Source organism: Sorex araneus, chromosome X, assembly GCF_027595985.1.
Source record: "Sorex araneus isolate mSorAra2 chromosome X, mSorAra2.pri, whole genome shotgun sequence".
In the NCBI taxonomy this organism is placed as follows: Eukaryota; Metazoa; Chordata; class Mammalia; order Eulipotyphla; family Soricidae; genus Sorex; species Sorex araneus.
The window spans coordinates 192,082,392-192,101,579 of NC_073313.1; the positions used below are offsets into that span (position 1 = coordinate 192,082,392).

The 19,188-nt window shown below is 37.8% G+C and overlaps 1 protein-coding gene across 1 annotated transcript in view; it reads right to left on the reverse strand.

Moving 5' to 3' along the window:
• CCDC148 (coiled-coil domain containing 148) overlaps positions 1-19,188 on the reverse strand; it is a 324,753-nt gene that overhangs the window by 149,675 nt on the left and 155,890 nt on the right. The window contains exon 9 of the mRNA XM_055120683.1: positions 18,086-18,292. Coding sequence (XP_054976658.1) covers positions 18,086-18,292 — 207 coding nt within the window. The remainder of the gene's footprint in view (positions 1-18,085; positions 18,293-19,188) is intronic.

Sequence of the window (19,188 nt, forward strand, 5' to 3'; positions counted from 1 at the left end):
TTTCTGGTAGGCTTTTTGTTGTTGACACCGATACCACTATCACTTCTACTCTTCTTCCTTTTTCCCTTTTTTTCGACTGTTAGGTCTTAGTTATGCAATCAAAGGCCAAGGGCATAACCTAATTCAATATTGTTTATTCTTTTGTTTTAGTTCTTTATATATCACAGAGTGAGGTCAGTTATTATTTTTTGTTTTCTTATAACTTATTTCACGTAACAAGACTTTCAGTATAGTTGATGATTTATCTCTAGGTTATAAATTCTATTCTTTTGATCTGAGATTCTTTATTCCATTATCATGTAGTTTTGCTTATACATAGTCTTATAACATAATGAAAATCAGAAAATGTCATACATTCTATATTCTTTTTTTTTCCTTAGGAGAGCCTTGACTATTTAGGGAGTTTAGTGATTCTGTGCAAATTTTTGTAGAACTTATTTTAAGTCCTTAAAGAATGTCATTGGATTTTTATGAGGATTGTATTAAATATATAAAATGCTTTGGATAGGAAGGTCATTTTGACCATGTAAATTCTTCCAATCCATGAATACAAAATGATTTTCTATTTCTGGGTGTCCTCTTCTATTTCCTTTAATAGTGACTCATGGTTTTTAAATACAGAAGTATTTAAAAGTCTTTTGGCTTCCGTATTAAGCTCATTACAAGGTATTTTAGTGTTTTGATTTAATAGCCTGCTTCTTTGTTATGACTTATTTTAAAAAGTTTTTTAGTGGTCTATTTAGCATATTCTAGGTATGTTATCATGGAATCTGTTGACAATATGAGTTTAACTTCTTTTCTAATTTGGTTATCTTTGATTTCATTTTCTTGCTTGATTGCTGTGGTGAGAACTACAAAGGCTGTATTAAATGATAATGGGAAAAGTAGACATCCTTGACTGAGGCTGATTGATGTCAAAAGGAAGACTTTAAGTTTTCTGCCATTGAGTATGATATTGGCTGTAGGTTTTTAGTATAGGGCCATTACTCTCTTAGGGTACATTCCATCTATCCTGATTTTGTTGAGGGTTGTTTTTTCCTAATGAATGGATTTTGAATTTTGTAAAAAGCTTTTTTGTATCAATTGAAATGCCCATATGATTTTCTCTTTCCTTTTGTTGATATGGCATATACATTAATTGATGACCGTATTGAACCATACTTGCATATCTGGGATGATCATTTGGAACAAATTCCACTTGACTACTTACCTGGGATAAATCTCACTTGATTATTTTGATATATTATTGGATTCAGTTCATTAAGAATTTGTTGAGAATTTTTCATGTTTATATGTTTATCATGAAAAGAACCCTGTGGTTTTCTTTCTTCATCATATCTCTGCTTTTGTCATATGTTAACTTCATACAAGCTACTGGGACAGATATCCTTATCTTTAATATTTTTGAAGGCCTTATGGAGTATATATAGGTAGAGATCTTTGAGGCTTTTGTAGAAATCACTAGCAACTCCTTCTGGACTAGGGGCTTTTGTTCTTGGGAAGATTTTTAATTAGTGATTCGATTTCCTTACTCATGATTGTTCTGTTCAGATTTCATGCATCTTCCTGATTCTATCTATGGAGGTTGTACGATTCTAAGAATTAATACAATTTTTGTTGGCTCTCCAGCTTAGTGACATAGAATTGTTCATAATAACCTATCATATAGCTCAGTTTCCACATGTTAGGGCTTTTCCTGGATTTCATTTTATAGTTAATTTCTGCCTCCATGGCATTATAGAAAAAATAATTGGTATGATTTATATTTTTGGTACCTTATTCACACTCGGATTGTAACCCAACATGTGATCCACCCTGGGTATATTTCAAGTGCATGGGAAAGGTATTTATATTCAGATTTTAGAGAGGGCAGGGTCCTGTACATGTCCGTTAATACCAGTTCCTCCAATTCCTTGATAAAGGCAGTTTTCTTGTTGGTATTCTCTCTGGCTCATCTGTTCAGTGATGAAAGAGGTTGTTAAAGTCCCCCCTACTATTGTGTTACCATGGATGCATCTCCTCACGCATAATTAGCAGTTGCTTTATAAAAATTTTTTGCCACTTCATTTGGTGCATAAATATTGATGAGTTAACTTCTCTTGATCTACTGATCTTTTAAGTAGTCTGTCTCTATCTCTTTTTACTTTCTTTAACTTGAATGCTATTTGGTCTGATACTAGTATGATGTATTTTCAGTCCAAAGTTAGCTTTTGTGATTGTTTTCCACCATTCATTCTGAACTAATGTTTACTATGAGAACTTAAGTGTGTCCTGTAAGCAACAGAAAGTTGGACTTTGTCTTGTGACCTCTAAAGGGCACCTTGTTATTTTTAAAGACAGTTAAATCCATTGACATTTGGAAAATTATTGATATGAAAGAATTAGTTATCATTTATGGGATTTTAGTTGCTTTTGTTATTGGACCTTTTAGGGTTTTGTTTGGTTTGTCTTAGTTTTTTTCCAAATTGTAGGCATATGATTTACATATGATATTTTTTAAGGTAGTGTTTCTTGTATAAAATATTCCAACACCACACACTCTACCAGAGTGCCTTCTTCCCACCACCATTGTCCCAGTGTTCCACCCAGCCCATCTAATTTTCTCCCCTCACCCTCATGTGGTACACTTCCTACTGAAGACCGTTTCTCATTTTCTCTTGCCTTTGGACATTTACTTTGGACTATGTTACTTTGCCTTACATGGGGCCGACCTGGGTTTGATTCCTCTGCCCCTCTTGGAGAGCCCAGCAAGCTACTGAGAGTATCTTGCCCACACGGCAGAGCCTGGAAAGCTACCTGTGGCATACTCAATATGCCAAAATACAGTAACAACAAATCTCACAATGGAGACGTTACTGGTGTCTGCTCGAGCAAATCGATGAGCAACGGGATGACAGTGATACAGTGACAGTGATGTTACTTTAAATCCTACATAATAAATTATTCTGTGTCTCTTCCTCTCTTTCTGACTAACTTCACTCATCATGATACTCTCCAGATCCATTCACATACCAGTAAGTTGCATGACTTCATCTTTTCCTATTGCCAAGTAGTACTTTATTGTTATATATACCAAAATTTCTTTATCCCATCATCTGATCTTAAACACTTGGGTTATTTCAGATGTTGGCTATTGCAAATTGTGCTGCAACAAACATAGGAAAACAAATGTCTTCTAAATAGAGCTTTTTGGCTTTTGGGGTAGATGCCAAGACATGGAATTGCTGGGTAATGTGAAGTCTCAATTATTGTTGTTGGTTTATTTTTTTGGAATTGTCCACATTGGTTACTAAAATAAGTAGAACTAGAGGTATCTTCAATGATTGAATGATATTTGCCGAGAAACTTGAAACAAAAATAAACAGATGGTACTATATCAAATAAAGGAGCATATAAACCACAAAGTAAAATTGTTGGATAACTTTGGGTTATCCTTGCTCCTCCAGCTGGGAACTTAGGTTTATTGAATTATTCCCACAACAGTGCCCCTGAGGCATGCCCAATTATATTAAGCACTAATAATCCTATATTGCTTTTCTCTTTCCTTTATGTCATTTCCATGGTTTAGCAATGTCCTCTTTGTATAGACACAGAAAGACAGTTGATGTTATGCTTTTGTAACATGGATGTCAATTGGCTTCAAATATTTACTCCTGGGCATCCAACATATTTACCTGACTTAAGCCTCAGTTGCTCTTACTTTCTAACACCCCCAAAAGGAGGGTCCCAATGAAGGAACTGGATGGACCCAGGGCAAGCTCTAAGCTACCCTGGCATCGAAAGAGGATAAGCTAAGCACTAAAAGTATAATAAGTTAAAAGCAGGGTCATGGAACAAACTCTGTCATGACCCAAAAAAGAAGTAACTGAAAAAGGACCCTGCTGGTGTTAGGAAATACTAACCTGGACTAAGGTCTGTGATCTGGAACATATAGCAAGATGTCCCCAAGAAGAACCAACCTTTAAGCTTGATATATCTCCTACTGTGTTCATACAAGATGACTAGAAATATTATAAGAAGTAAGTTTACTATGATTGTTTAAGTGGATTACTAGCTGAGGAAAGGATAAAACAATACATCCTGGATGGAATCTCACCCTTGAGCATCTCTTGGTAATCCTCAAATGAGACTTTGTCCTTGAGTTAATCTCCTCAAGCTGTGCCTTTACTTCTGTTTGTTGTTATGATAATGTTGAACCCCACCTATGTGTACCTCCACCCTTCTTGATTCCCATATATAAGTATACTGTAAGGGGAAAAAGTGGAGAATGATAACAGAGACTCTAGAGTCTTTGGAACTTTGAGGACGATAATAAGAGGACTATGATGAAAGTAAAAAACTAGTAGGAGCACTAGACAATGATGACTGATAGTAGAGACTACATCGAGACAAGGAAGAAGATATAATGAAAGAGAGGACTTTGAGGTCTATGAAGAGACTAGGATGATGAACCATGATGGAACTATGACCAAAACTATGACTACAATTGTGCTGTAAGAGGAGAGATCGGACTATGCTTCAGAGGAGAGAGAAAAAACGCCTACTGACCAGCATGGGCCCCTGTTTCTCCACTCCCCGGTCCTTAATCCATCTGTTGCTGTGGGCCAGCCTGAGAAGGAGGCTGTCTGTCACCAATTGCTCGAGTCCCTCTTGCCTCCATGGATTTTTCTTCTGAAACTCCCAGTAAAATGATGACCAATTAAAAAGATACCCCACAAACTGTGAGAGAATATTTACCTGTCAGTAATCTGACAAAGGGTTGATACATAAGTGATATGAAGCACTGGTGTAATGTTACAAGATAAAAACAACCAACCCTATCAAAAAATAAGCAAAGAGATGAAAAAAAAACTTTCTCAAGGAAGACATACAAATGGGAAAATGCATATGAAAAGTTGCTCTGTATCATCATCAGGGAAATGAAAATAGAAACTAGAATGAGATATCTTACATACAGGTGACACTAACAGATCACAAAACACAAAAGCAGCCAGTGTTGACACTCATGGATGTGGCGGGGAAAAGACTTGTTACTGTTTTTGGCATATCCAATACACAAAGAGGAGCTTGCCAGGCTCTGCCGTGCGGGCGAGATACTCTCGGTAGCTTACCAGGCTCTCCAAGAGGGGTGGAGGAATAAAAACCAGATGGACCGCATGCAAGGTAAATGCCCTTCCTGCTGTGCTATAGCTCCAACCCTATGTAATTACATCAGGAACAGAATTTGTACACCCTGTACACAGCAGTTATAAACATTGTTGCTTATGAAGACACAGGTACAATTCCAGTTTCTCTGCTCTGGACCGAGGCTGGGGGCTCTCTCCTTTCTACTTATGGTGCTTGAATCTACAGCTGTCCATCAGTCCTTCACTCTATGGGGCTTTTCCACCCTCCAGTCTGGATGCAACTGCTCCATCTCAAATAGTAATAGCTGTAGCTCAACTACAAACTACATGGGACAATCAGAGGGCAGGACATCTTTATGACCTCTAATAAGTTTGCTGTTCCTCCACAGGAGGCATTTACATATATATTTTGTAGACTTTAAAAAATTTTTTTTAATTTTTTATTCTTTTATAGAATCACCATGTGCAAAGTTACAAAGCTTTCAGGTTTAAGTCTCAGTTATACAATGCTCGAACACCCATCCCTTCACCAGTGCACATATTCCACCACCAAGATATTTTGTAGAATTTTTATCTGCTGTTCCTTTATCTCTAGTGTACTATCCCTCACATTTCAGCTTCGTTAATTGCCCATATTCCAACCTTTTCTTCCTTTACTTGCTCAGATGTTCATATTCTGATAGGGTTTTATTTTACTTCACTTTATATTGAAAAATGACCATAGAAGAAATCCAGAGTGAATATTGGGTTTACCCTCAAATATTTCTTATTACCAGGATTTTATTTTTCAATTATTTATTTATTTATTTATTTTTTAATTAGTGAGTCACAGTGAGGGTACAGTTACAGATTCACACATTTTCGTGCTTGTTTTTCCCTCATGCAATGTTTAAGAGCCCATCCCTCCACCAGTGTCCATTCTCTACCACCAATGAACCCAGTATCCCTCCCACCCCTCACCCCGCCTCTGTAGTGGGGCATTCCAATTTGATATCTCTCTTTCCTTTTGGGTGTTGTGGTTCCAAATAAGGGTATTGAGTGGTCATTCTGTTCAGTCTCTAGTCTACTTTCAGCACGCATTTCCCTTCCCGCACAGGATCTCCAATTACTTATTACTTGGTGTTCCCCTCTCTATCTGGGATGAATTTCCCCCAGCGTGTGAGGCCAGCTTCCGAGTATTACCAGGATTTTATTCAGGTACTGGCTGCCTAATGTCTGCAACTTAAAAAAGTTATCTCATATTATATAATTTTTATATTTTATATATATCATACAATGCTAGCTATTCCTTATCATTGAATTTGAACAAAAATAACCCTACATTTAAATTAAGATATAATTCACCATCTGATTTGTAAAGCTTAAGTTTACTCTAATCCCCATTGGCAAAGGAGTTTGGAATTTGTTGAAAAAAGAGATTGTAGAATTTGTTGATTCTACAAGAAAATTTCAAAATGTGAAAAGTCTGCTCAAATATTTATTACCATGAAGGTATTTTATACTTCATTATCCAATTTTCCTAACTATTACAGCTTCTTGATTATGTCATAGTCATAGATGGATACAATGGATATAGAAGCAAAATTTATTGGAAAATAAAGTACATATTATTATTATTATTATTATTATTTTGCTTTTGATGTAACTCCAGTAATGATGTAATGGTCAGGCATTACTCTTGGCTCTGCACTCAGAAATTACTCCTGGCAATGCTTGGGGGACCATTTGGAATGGCGAGGATTGAACCCAGGTTGGCCACGTGCAAGGCAAATGCCATACCCGCTGTACTATCGCTCTGGCCCTCAATACCTATTATCTTTTTCAGGTTTGAAATATGCCTCAGTTTTGCAAGAAGCCAGTTTTATTTTTAAACTTCATTAGATATCTCAGCATATTCTCTGTTGATAATTAGGATTGTGCTTCACTTTATTTCTTAATGATCTTACACATTCTCATACTTGTTTTAACAGCATAACACTGCCTCATAAAAAAATCGTAAAGAAAAAAAGGCAATGAAAGGGGGAACATATAGGGGAAAAGAGAACTAAGAATGAATTAAAGAAATTTCTTCCATCTTGAATCTTGAAGATGAGAAAGGTGTAATCAGCTTAGGCCAACCCTCACCCACAAGTGAATCTGCAAAAAAACCCAGGTATGCGAGACTTTGTGACTGAAAACTCTGGGTTCAATGGAACCGGGAATGGGTGACCTCCACTCATGTCCCCCCACATTTCTGGCGACTCGGCAGTCACATCCACAAGCCACCTTTGGCCAGCACCGGATAATCCCATCAACAGCCACAACTCAGAGACTCATTGTCCTCTCTCAGAGAGAGTATAAAATGGCACTGCCATAGCCATGCTGCTGGACCCTGCACCAGGCTGTTTCATCAAGGAGCCCTGGAGGGGCACAGGTGAGACCCCTCCCTGCCCCAAGGGACCCAGCCCCAGCATTCAAACACCTTCAACTCAATCACCGCCATGTTCATTGCTGCTCTCCATATGCTCGGGCCTCACCTCACCTCGCCCATGAGTGAACCTATTCCTGGACTGCTCAGCTGCAATATCTCATACCTCACACCACTTATACTCCCGAGAGTAGCACACCACATTCGATGGGGTTTAAGATAGAAGACAACCAAGCTTAGAGGGAAATATACGTATATATATATATATATATATATAAAATATATTTTACATGTATATAAACATATGCACACAAGGATCAACCCTTAATAACATATTAGTAATCTCATCACTATCATTGTATCACTGTCATCCCATTTTTCTTCAATTTACTCGAGCAGGCTCCAGTAACGTCTCTATTCCCCCCCAGCCCTGAAATTTTAGCAGCCTCTCCTTACTTGTCTTTCCCAATGATTGAAGGCTCTTTCAAGGTCTGGGGAATGAGACTTACCGTTACTATTTTTGGCATATCGAATATGCCAAAGGGTAGCTTGCCAGGCTCTGCCTATGCGGGCAGAATACTCTCAGTAGCTTGCCGGGCTCTCCGAGAGGTATGTATATGTGTGTGTGTGTGTGTGTGTGTGTGTGTGTGTGTGTGTGTATTACTCTCTATGATTTGTTGCCTTCTGTCTGAACTCCATCAAATATGGTGTGGTATATTATGGAAAATGGGTAGGAAGTGTCTCATAATGTGTCCTGAAAGTGGCCTGGAGCGTGGCAGCAGTTGGGTAGTGGATGTTGGCTGCTGGGGCTGGGTCCCTTGGGGCAGTGAGGGTTCTCACCCGCCCCCTCTGGGGGGGGTGAAATACAACAATCTTGAAATAGTCTCCTCTAAGAAAAGTTTTTTGGACCATTTTCAGTGGTTTAGTAATCTCTTATCCCGTTGCTCATCGATTTGTTTGAGCAGGCACCAGTAGCATCTCTCATTGAGAGACCTATTGTTACTGTTTATTCATAACAAACAATACAAAATAAATTATTTCAGTTCTGCTTTGGGACAGGGGTTAGGGTTCGGGATGGAAACATCCAAAGTATGGTGGTGGGAAGGTGTAATGGTACTGGGATTGGTGTTCGAATATTAAATGTAATCAAATACTGTGAACTACTTTATAAAAATAAAATAAAATTTTAAATTCTAAAAACAGGGAGGGAGAAAGGTAAAATGAAAGAAGGTAAAAGAGTCATCCTAGTCAAAAGATACACCAGCAGGAGCAAAGGCAGAATAAAAATTTTGTGAAGTACATCAGGTGGCAGAAGAAGAGGAAGATTATAAGGAGTTTAGTATTTCTAAATTATAAAGTGTGAGGTGGGTTATGTCACCTCACACTTTATAATTGTAACTTTATAACTGGGGTAAGTTATGGAAGATGCAAATATTTGACTGATTTTCTACAGAAGAAGAACCATGAAGAGTTTTAATCAAGGGATATATGACCAAAATGCATTTTAGATAATTCTATCTGCAGTACAGGGGAAATATTTCAGAAAGGCAGATATCATAATAGCCTTTAGAAGAATAGTATGGGAAGTAATTCAGAATCAGTGATCAGGGCCTTTGACAAAAGGGAGAGGTAGATAGCTAAGAAATTTTTTTAAAGCCAGTGCTGGAGAGGTATTACAGGAGTCAAAATGCTCATTTTGCATACAAGTGATCCTGTTTTGCATCACTGGCAATACATATGATCCCCTGGACACCACCAGAAGTGATCCCTGAGCACAGGTACAGGAATAAGCCATAAGAATCACTGGATGTAGCTCAAAAACCAAAAATTAATGAATAAAAGTCCTAATGTGATAAATGACAGTGTAATGAGGAAGAAAAAGCTAAGGTATGTTTCAAGGGGAAAAAATGCAAATTTAGCATAGTGAAACAAAAATTCTGTTTTAGAGTCTGGGTTTGATAAATGAGGTTTAAGGGAGATCTGTTTAGAGATTAAAAAAAGGAATTCAAAGAAATTATAAAAAGGCAGGTAAAACAGAAGAGGAAGAGAGCCAATGAAATACAGAAAGAAAACAATGAGAAAGATATAGGTTTTCAGGAATAAGCTAACAACGAGAACTAAGGAAAGGATTATATGACAAAGTGAATAATATTTCAAAGCTTAAGAGCTGAAAAACATCAAAGAATGTGTGGGTAAAATAGAGAAAGTGAATCTGAGAGGTCTACTAGGAAGATAGAAGAGCACTGACTGGATTAAATAGAGAGTTCATTGGTGACTTTGGGGAGAAGTGAAGACTTTGGTGCATGAGAGATCAGAAGTCCTGGAAAAAATGAATGACATTTTTCTTTCAAATGATTTTAAAATGACATGGTAAATACAGGAACTTCACAGAAGCTAGAATATAACAGAATCAAAGAAGAAAGTTTTGTAACTGTGCTCATGGTGATTCAATAATAATAACAATAATAATAATAATAATAATAATAATAATGGATAAGTAAAACTTAAACATATACTCAGACTGAGTGAAACCAATAAAGTCTGAGAAAGAACCATAAGGAAAATATTCAATCAATAGAATTAAATTTCTAGAGTGCTTACATCAGAGTTTCTAACTTTAGGGAAAAGAATTAGATGTGAATATGTACAGGGTATCACACCCTGCACCAGAAGAGAAACAGGAGAAAGAAAGATGGGGCAGAGGATGAAGGGGAGGAAAAAGGCAGGGAGACAGAAATTAAGGGATCAATTTCACATTTCCATGACTATATTCCACTGATTTTACATAGTAGTTATGTATTCTCCTGGGAGTTCGGAAGAGAGGTTATATAGCATTCGAGGAGGGCTTGGAAGGGTTGGTAACCTTTCAAAATAGTCCTAAGCAAAATAAAGAGAATTGTCACGGACAAGATGAAAGCCCCTCTTGTAGCACTGAGAGTGTAGAAGAAGCTGATTTTTTTCTAGCTGCACATCATCACTCCATATGGATATAAAGAATATTAACGGTGAGACAGATCTGGTAGGGAGGGTCCCCAGTTGGGCTTTAGATAAACATAGACTCTAAAGAATCAAGTGCACAGCACACAGAGTAGGCTATGTGGATGCTGGGAACGGGGTGATGTCCGGGATCCTGGGGAGGATCAAAGAGCAGGTTTTGCAAAAGGAGAGCTTTACTTCTTGCTTTTTTTCTAATCCCTCCAGTTAGAGGCTCGACTGTTCTGCTTGCTACAATACCTATTACTGAGAGAAAACCAAAATAAAACATGAAAGAGCTCATTATTTCAAAGTTTCTTTTACATATTTCTTAAGCGACATGAATCATTGAAATCATCTCCCAAAAGCCCTTTTAAATGCCATGACTGAGAAGAAAATTATGGCTAAATGTTTAATTAATGTTTATTATAGCCAGCATGTTAAGTTTTAGAAAGGTCAAATTTATGATACAATGCAATAATATTTTTCACCTTCTGTGGGCCTATTTTATAGCACATTGGGGTCCACAGTATAATAAATATCCTCTATTATTTTGTAAGATTGTTATGTGCAAAACTGTGTAGAGCCCAGATAATATTGAATTTCAAATCAAATGAGTTGGTGTGAACTTTAAGCAAGTCATTTCATCTTTCAGATTCATAAAATAAAGGATAGAGATTAATTTCCATGTTTCCTTCATGGTTAAAAAATATGTCCTAACAATAATTTAATATTTAAAATAGAAAACTGATAGGGTTGCATCTTTCTTTTTTATGATACATTTCTTATTCCAGCTCTAATTTATTGAGCCTTGAGTTTATTTATATATACATACACACACACACACACACACACACACACATATATATATATATATATATATAAACCATAGCCTCCAATGATCACACTATCTCTATAAGAAGTAGAATCCATTTTACCAAATTTATGTTCCAATTTTCCATTCTCTGCCCACATTTTCTCTTTGGGGGCTTCATCTTCAAAAGCTCAGAGATATGTTTGCCATCTTATAACCATGCCTCCCTGAGGAGATGCTATATTACATTGCCTCCAGGAACCATATCCCTAATTTCTGTGGGTGGGTGCTCTGCAGAGACCTCAGCACATAGTAACTTGATTTGTGAGGGAGGGTAAATCTGAAAGCGCCCACCAAGTTTCATATTAGAATGCCTGAGGTGTAGCACATTCCACATGCATTGAACACCATGTCATGGGGGAAATAATCAGACCACAGCATTATTTTTCTTCCACCATTCAGATGTCTCTACTGTCACTAGATGAAAACTAAGCAGACCCCCGGGCTTATTCTTGGATTACAAAGGATTCCATGGTAACTTTAAGTTATTAAAAAATAAAAACAAAACAAAACAAAAAAAACAGAAAATCCCATCTCCCACAGCCTCTGCCCAGTTGACACACCCACTAGCCCTGCTCTACCTGGGGTAGAGCAATCTATCCAATCTATACAATCTCTTTAATTTCTCAACTAAATTTCCCAGGAGATGCAAACCAAGCAGTTACAGCTCATTGAAGCACTGGTGCCCACAGCTGAAAACTCTAGGGTGTTGTCATGAGTAGGGGCAGGCCGAATACCCACCCAGCCAAAGCCCTTGCAGCCACACCCACACTCCATCTCTGCAGCCAAGCCAAGGGCTCAACTGTTTCATGAATATTCTCTGCAGTGATGTCAAACTGCGAATAATTTCAGGTACCTGGTGCCCAGACTGATCTTTTTTGGGAGTCTGTTGGGTAGCCTCTTCGGACCATGTTAACTAATAGCCCAGACCATAGATTCTGAATCTCTGAACACCTCCTACTTCCTCAATACTAAAGTTCCAGTAGGAGCACACCAAATTATGTGTGTGCTGGAATGGGAAAGTAATATAGAAGTCAAATAAACTCAATAAACAAAAATGATAACACAGATGGCTCAACTAGCAACAAACAACTTAATAAATTCTTAGACAAGGATTTAACCTCGCAATCAGATTACAAAAATTTTCACAAAAATTGATTTTGTTTACTTACTGATTTTCACATTGGAACTTTATTATATAACAAATTTATTTTTTTAATTTTAATTTTTTTGGCGATACCCAGGGGTTACTCCTCAATCTGCACTCAGGAATTACTCCCGATGGTGCTCAGGGGACCATATGGGATGCTGGGGATCAAACCTCAGTTAGCCACGTGCAAGGCAAGGGTCCTACCCGCTGTACTACCATTCTGGCCCAATTATCTAATAATTTTAATTCTAGAATTGCATCAACAGTTGGGGCATTTTTCTACATTAAAAAAAAATAAACAAAATAGTTGATGGGGGTCAGAGCAACAGTACAAAGGGTAGGGCACTTGCCTTGCATGTGGCCAACTCAGATTCAATCCCCAGCAATCTATATGGTCCCTGGAAGCCCACCAACAATGATCCTTGAGCACAGAGACAGGAATAAGCCCTGAGCTGGACTGAGTTGAGTGTGTCCAAAAACAATAATAAAAAATCAAACGAAACAAAAAATCCAGTTGATTCTAATTGAAATTGTCCACTTTCAAAAGTTCAGTCAATTCTTTTCATTCAGAAGATGGCATCTTGTTTTGTTCTCTGAGAGCTTAGACCAAGGAACTCTGTTGATTGAGAAAGGACATGGAAGACAGGAGAGAACAGCAGAGTTTTCTTGATTACTCCTATCACTCCCATGTAAACTTTGCTACAGTTCATGCTGGTTCCTAATTAATAACTGGACTGCTTGTGGAAATGTGTGTCCTAGACACAATGCATGTCATATGCATTTTCCTATGATTAACTATGTCTTTTTCTCTATTATATTCTCATTATTGTCTCATTTTCTTTTTTGAAGGGGCAAGAAGATTCCTCCTACCTCTAGCTGGAGTCCTAGAAAACTTTCCATTAAGCAGAAAGTTTTGGAGCAAGGTGCCTTTAAAAAATGATTTCTATGAACAGAAGTTTCCTCAAAAAAGAAATAAAAATGGCCAAAAGGCACATGAAAAAATGCTCCGCATCCCTAGTCATCAGGGAGTTGCAAATCAAAACCACAATGAGATATCATCTCACACCACAGAGACTGGCACACATTCAAAAGAACAAAAGCAACCAGTGCTGGTGTGGATGTGGGGAAAAAGGGACACTCCTTCACTGTTGGTGGGAATGCCAACTGGTCCAGCCTTTCTGGAAAACATATATGGACAGTCCTTCAAAAACTAGAAATTGAGCTTCCATATGACCCCGCAATACCACTTCTGGAAAGATATCCAGAGGACACAAAAAAAAGCACAATAGAAATGACATCTTTACCTATATATTCATTGCAGCTCTGTTCACAATAGCCAAAATATGGAAACAACCCAAGTGCCCTAAAACAGATGACTGGTTAAAGAAACTTTGGTACATCTACACAATGGAATACTATGCAGCTGTTAGGAGAGATGAAGTCATGAAATTTGCTTATAAATGGATAAACATGGAGAGTATCATGCTAAGTGAAATGAGTCAGAAAGAGAGGGACAGGCATAGAGGGACTGCACTCATTTGTGGAGTATAAAATAACATCACATGAGGCTGACACCCAAAGACAGTAGATACAAGACCAGGGGATTGCCCCATAGCTGGAAGACTGCTTCATAAGCGGAGGGGAGAAGGCAGATGAAATAGAGAAGGGATCACTAAGAAAATGATGGCTGGAGGAACCAGTTGGGGTGGGAGATGCATGCTGAAAGTAGATAATGGAACAAACATGATGGCCTCTCAGTGTCTGTGTTGCAAGCCATAAAGTCCAAAAGTAGAGGAAGAGTATGGGGAATATTGTCTGCCTTAGAGGCAGGGGGAGGGTGGGAAAGGGGGGGTATACCCAGGATATTGGTGGTGGGGAATGTGCACTGGTGGAGGGATGGGTATTTGATCATTGTGAGATTATAACCCAAACATGAAAGCTTGTAACTATCTCACGGTGAATCAATAAAATTTTAAAAATTTTTAAAAAATTTTTAAAATGATTTCTAGTCATGCCATTAGTCAATAATTTCTTAAATGAGTCACATAAAATTTGATAAATACTATTTTATTAGGACCTTCAAATTTCTAGTTAAGATGCAGAGTGCTGGGAAGAATGCTATTCCCACATGTACCACAAATTCATCAGAGAGCAGAGGTCACAGGATAATAAAATAACTTAGGATTTTGTTTGATTTTGGTTTAGGGATCACACACAAAAATGCTGAAGGTGCTCAACTCAAGGGACCATGCATGTGCAGCACTTAACCCAGGTTTCTATAGAATATATAGCATGCATTCAAGTCTTTGAATTGACACTCAGATCTTCTAAACACAGATAGCTATAAAAAAGAATGTGGAGACTACTCAAAAATTTAAATAGAAATTCCATATGATGTAATTTTCCCATTTCTGAAAATTTAACCAAAGTATAGGAAAATACTAATTTGAGAGAGGTATACACTCCATTTTGTTGTTGTATTATTTATTTATAACAACCAAGAATTGGAGCAATACAGTCCAACAATAAAAGTCTGGATTTTTAAAAAATGTGGTGTGTACATATAAAATAATACTATTAAGTTTTATTTTTTAATGTTTTTTTTGTTTGTTTTGGAGCCATATCTGGTGAAACTTAGGGGACCATATGAGATGTCAGGAATCAAATCTAGGTTGGCTGTGTGCAAGGTATATGCCTTACCCACTATACTAGCTCTCTGGCTCCAAACTACTCAGTTTTAAATGAACCTACTCAGTTTTAAATGAACCTACCATTTTTACTTTGTTTTAATTTAATTTAATTTAATTTTTGAACTCATTTTTAACAGCACAGATAAACCTATAGAATTTTATGCTGGTGAAATAAGTGAAACAGAAAAACAAAGGCCGTATGATTTCACTCCTGTTGTACAAATTTCATTCTTTTCTCTCATTTTAAAAAAAGCAAGTAAGTAGACAAAAATATGTAAAATGAAACAGAAGGATCAGATTATAAGCCAAATTAGTAATTACCAGAAGCACTGGGGAAACAGAAGCAGGTTAAATAGATTAAGGGGTCTATTGTATGGTGAATGATAGAATCAGGCTTTTAGTAAACATATAACATGCAAATGCTAACTTATTATAATGTGCACCTGAAGATAGCATTGTATGGGATGAAAATACAAACAAAAATTGTTTTAAGATAGATGGGTTAAAAGAGAGAAGCAATCTAAGAACTGGATGACCTAAGGTAGAGCACTTAGAGAAGGTAAGATCACCTTAGAAGTTTGTAAGACCACAAATAAATCCTATAATGAATTAATAACTGAATTTTATTAATTTGCTGCTACAGCACACTGTGAACACTGAATGTAGAAGCCCTATGTAAGAGAACTGACTCCCCCTCAGTCTTTTCTGCATAAACCTAACAGATTTTTCCTAAGGAAGTCAGGTCAGTGTACGTAAGCAAAGGAACTGCCCATGGTATTGCAGGTCTGCAAAAAAGATTAAATACTAAGAACCAAAACTACTGGGAATGAGAAGAAACAACAGCAATTCACTAGAACCCAAGTATAGACCCACTTCAGTTAGGAAACAGGAACAAAGAACCCTTTTTCTCCTGAAGAAAGTATTGTAAACTCCCTTCCGCACCAGAACCACCCAAATCCAAAGTAAAGTCTGTCTGCCCTGGGGGCAGGAGCTTTGAGTGGGTCAAGACCCTGGGACATAGGTCCTGCCTGATACTGAGGTTGAACCAAAATAGGTTTGCATTTGTCTAGTAAGAGTCTACTGTGGGGGAGGGAACAAGAGTGGATGCTCTCTGAGGAATGGATTAACTATGATAAATCTACATCATAGAGTACTACCTCAGCAATAAAATAGAACAGACTCCTCATGCATACAACATGTGCCCCAAATGCATTATGCTATGGAAAAACATCAGATTCAAATGTCATCTACATAATGTCTCGTTACATTTTTATAACATTCTAGAGTAGGCAAACGAGAGGGACAGGGATCAAGTCACTGTGACAACTAGCGGTGGATGAAGAATTGATTACAAAAGGGCATTCTAAGAGATGATAGAACAATTCTATATGTTGATTGTGGGTTGATTGCCAAAACTTTTAGAGCTGAATAACAAAAAGAAAAAAACCCTGTTCTATTGCAAAGACAGTTAAAGATCAAATTAAAACAACACCTAATTTAAATTAGATTTTGTTTATTAAAAGACAATGTTAAGGAAGTGAAAGATAAAGCACAGACAAGGAAAAGTAAAAAAGAAATTGAACCTGCATGTGAAGTATATTTTAAAAAAACATACAAATGAAATAGGAAAAAAAGGACAACCATATTTTAAAAAATGGATAAAACTTGAGGAACACTTCACACACAAAAAAGAGTTGTAGTAAATAAAAATGTTATATCCACTCTGTTATAGTAATTTTAGGTTAATCTATAGGAAACTCTTTTGGTGTTTGGTCATAAATAGCAGTGCTTGAGGATGGATTGATAACACAGCAGGTAGGGCATTTGCCTTGCATGCAGCTGACCTGGGATTGTTCCCTAGCATCTCACATGGTCCCCAGAGCACCATCAGGAGTGATTACTGAGTGCAAAGCCAGGAGTAAGCCTTGAGTATTGCTGGGTGTGGCCCCAAAACAAAAAAGAAAAAAAAACAAAACCATAACTTAGCAGTGCTCATGGCTTTCTCCTGAGTCTATGCTCAAGGATTACTCCTGACAGGGCTAGGGAAAATATATATGGTAGGAACAGAACCAGGGAAAGGCACGTGCAAGGTAAGCACTCTACCTACTGTGCTAAATTTCCAGCCCTCTACATGAAATTGTTGACTACCTGGCCCTAACCTGGCTTATGCACTAACATACGCCTCAGAGACCTGGACTGTACGAAAACAGGATGAGAACGCTATTTGTGTATCCCAAAGAGGAAGCGAAAGAGCTATGCTTGGAGTATCACGTTTCACTCAAGTAAAAGAAGGAATCGGAGTTCCGACCTCCATCGACAATCAAGAATCAGGGACACTGTCTCATTTGTCAAGCCATCGAAAATCAGATGGGCCGGACACGTAATGTGATTTAGAAATGACCACTGAACTAGAGCTGTCACCGACTGGATTCCACGGGATGTCAAAAGAACGCCTGGCCGCCCACCTACGAGATGGTCAGACTTCTTTGTCAAGACCCTGAATGAACGGTGTAAGGCTCTTCATGTTCCTGGAGAAGCAGATGCTATTGGGCTACACTAGCTCGTGACAGGGACAAATGGAGACATTACTGGCACCCATTTGAACAAATCAATGAACAATGGAATGACAAGTTCATACAAGTGATATCTGGCCCTAAAAGAATTTCAATTTCAATTTCATTTTATTCAAGAAGTGTGAAAGTGCATGTATGTGTGTGTGTGTGTCTCTGTGTGTGTGTGTCTGTGTGTGTGTGTGTGTGTGTGTGTGTGTAGCTGAACTTTTTGGTTGGGTTTGAACCAAAAGAAAATACGGGCTATTCGATGAGTACACAGGCAAATATGCGATACTTTTTGCAACCCTCTTACCTTGGCTTTCAGATCAGCACAGAGCTCCTGTTGCCTTTTTCTGTCCTTGGCTAATGTGCTCTCCATTTCATGGGTCGCACACGCCTCTGCGAGTGTCAGCACAGCCTTCTGGACAAAGTCTCTCCTGTTCTTGTTCCAATTTAAAATCAGGACTCTTCGCTGTTCCTTCGCAAAGCGGTATCTGTCACAATGTTTCTCATGTTCAACCTGAAAAGCGAACATATGAACACATATGGAAGTAAGACTAGAGATAGTGACATTGTTAAAAAATAAATAAATAAATGTGTTAAAACCAGTAATTTTTCAAAGTTGGAGACAAATCATTTTCATATATGCAAGCCTCAGAGAGTTGAGTTTAGGCCCAGTCATTCAACATCTACTCCCGTGTAGGTTAGAGTCGGACAGGCAACCCTGAAGTATGTGCCATTTCTAATGGCAGCAATTCTATGACTAGAAAACATTACTGACCCTACATACAATTTCCAAAATAATCCCTCTTTGAGTTAGATTTGGTGTTTTGTGTGTGTGTGCGTGTGTGTTTTCTTTTTGGGTCATATCCGGGGATGCACAGGGGTTATTCCTGGCTCTGCACTCAGGACTTACTCCTGGTAGTGCTCATGGAACCATATGGGATGCTGGGAATCGAACTGGGGTAGGCCGCATGCAAGGCAAACACCCTACCTGCTGTGCTATTGCTCTAGCCCCCAGATTTGGTGATTTAATAATTACTTCAAGAACTTCAGTTAAGTACCTCCTAATAATCATTTAAAAATTTCATGGTAACCCTGAAAAGTTAATTTGGATCTTGGGTACTAAGACATTTAAATGTTAAAAGTGTCTAAACTTAGAGTGGGTACAGTAGTGATATTTTTTTGTACCAACCCATGTATCTGAAGGATGTGACATTCTCACACGAGTTCTAGTGGTTCCTGTAGACAAGGGATTTCCCATGGGAAACCCCAGAATCTGGAAAGGAGAAAAGGGAATTGAGAGGACCTGGAAAATCTTTCTAGGTGATCCAAAATGCTACTTATACAAATAGGTCTCCCTGAAATTTAGAGTCAATTACAATATAATTATTTTGCCTATTAAGACCATGTCTC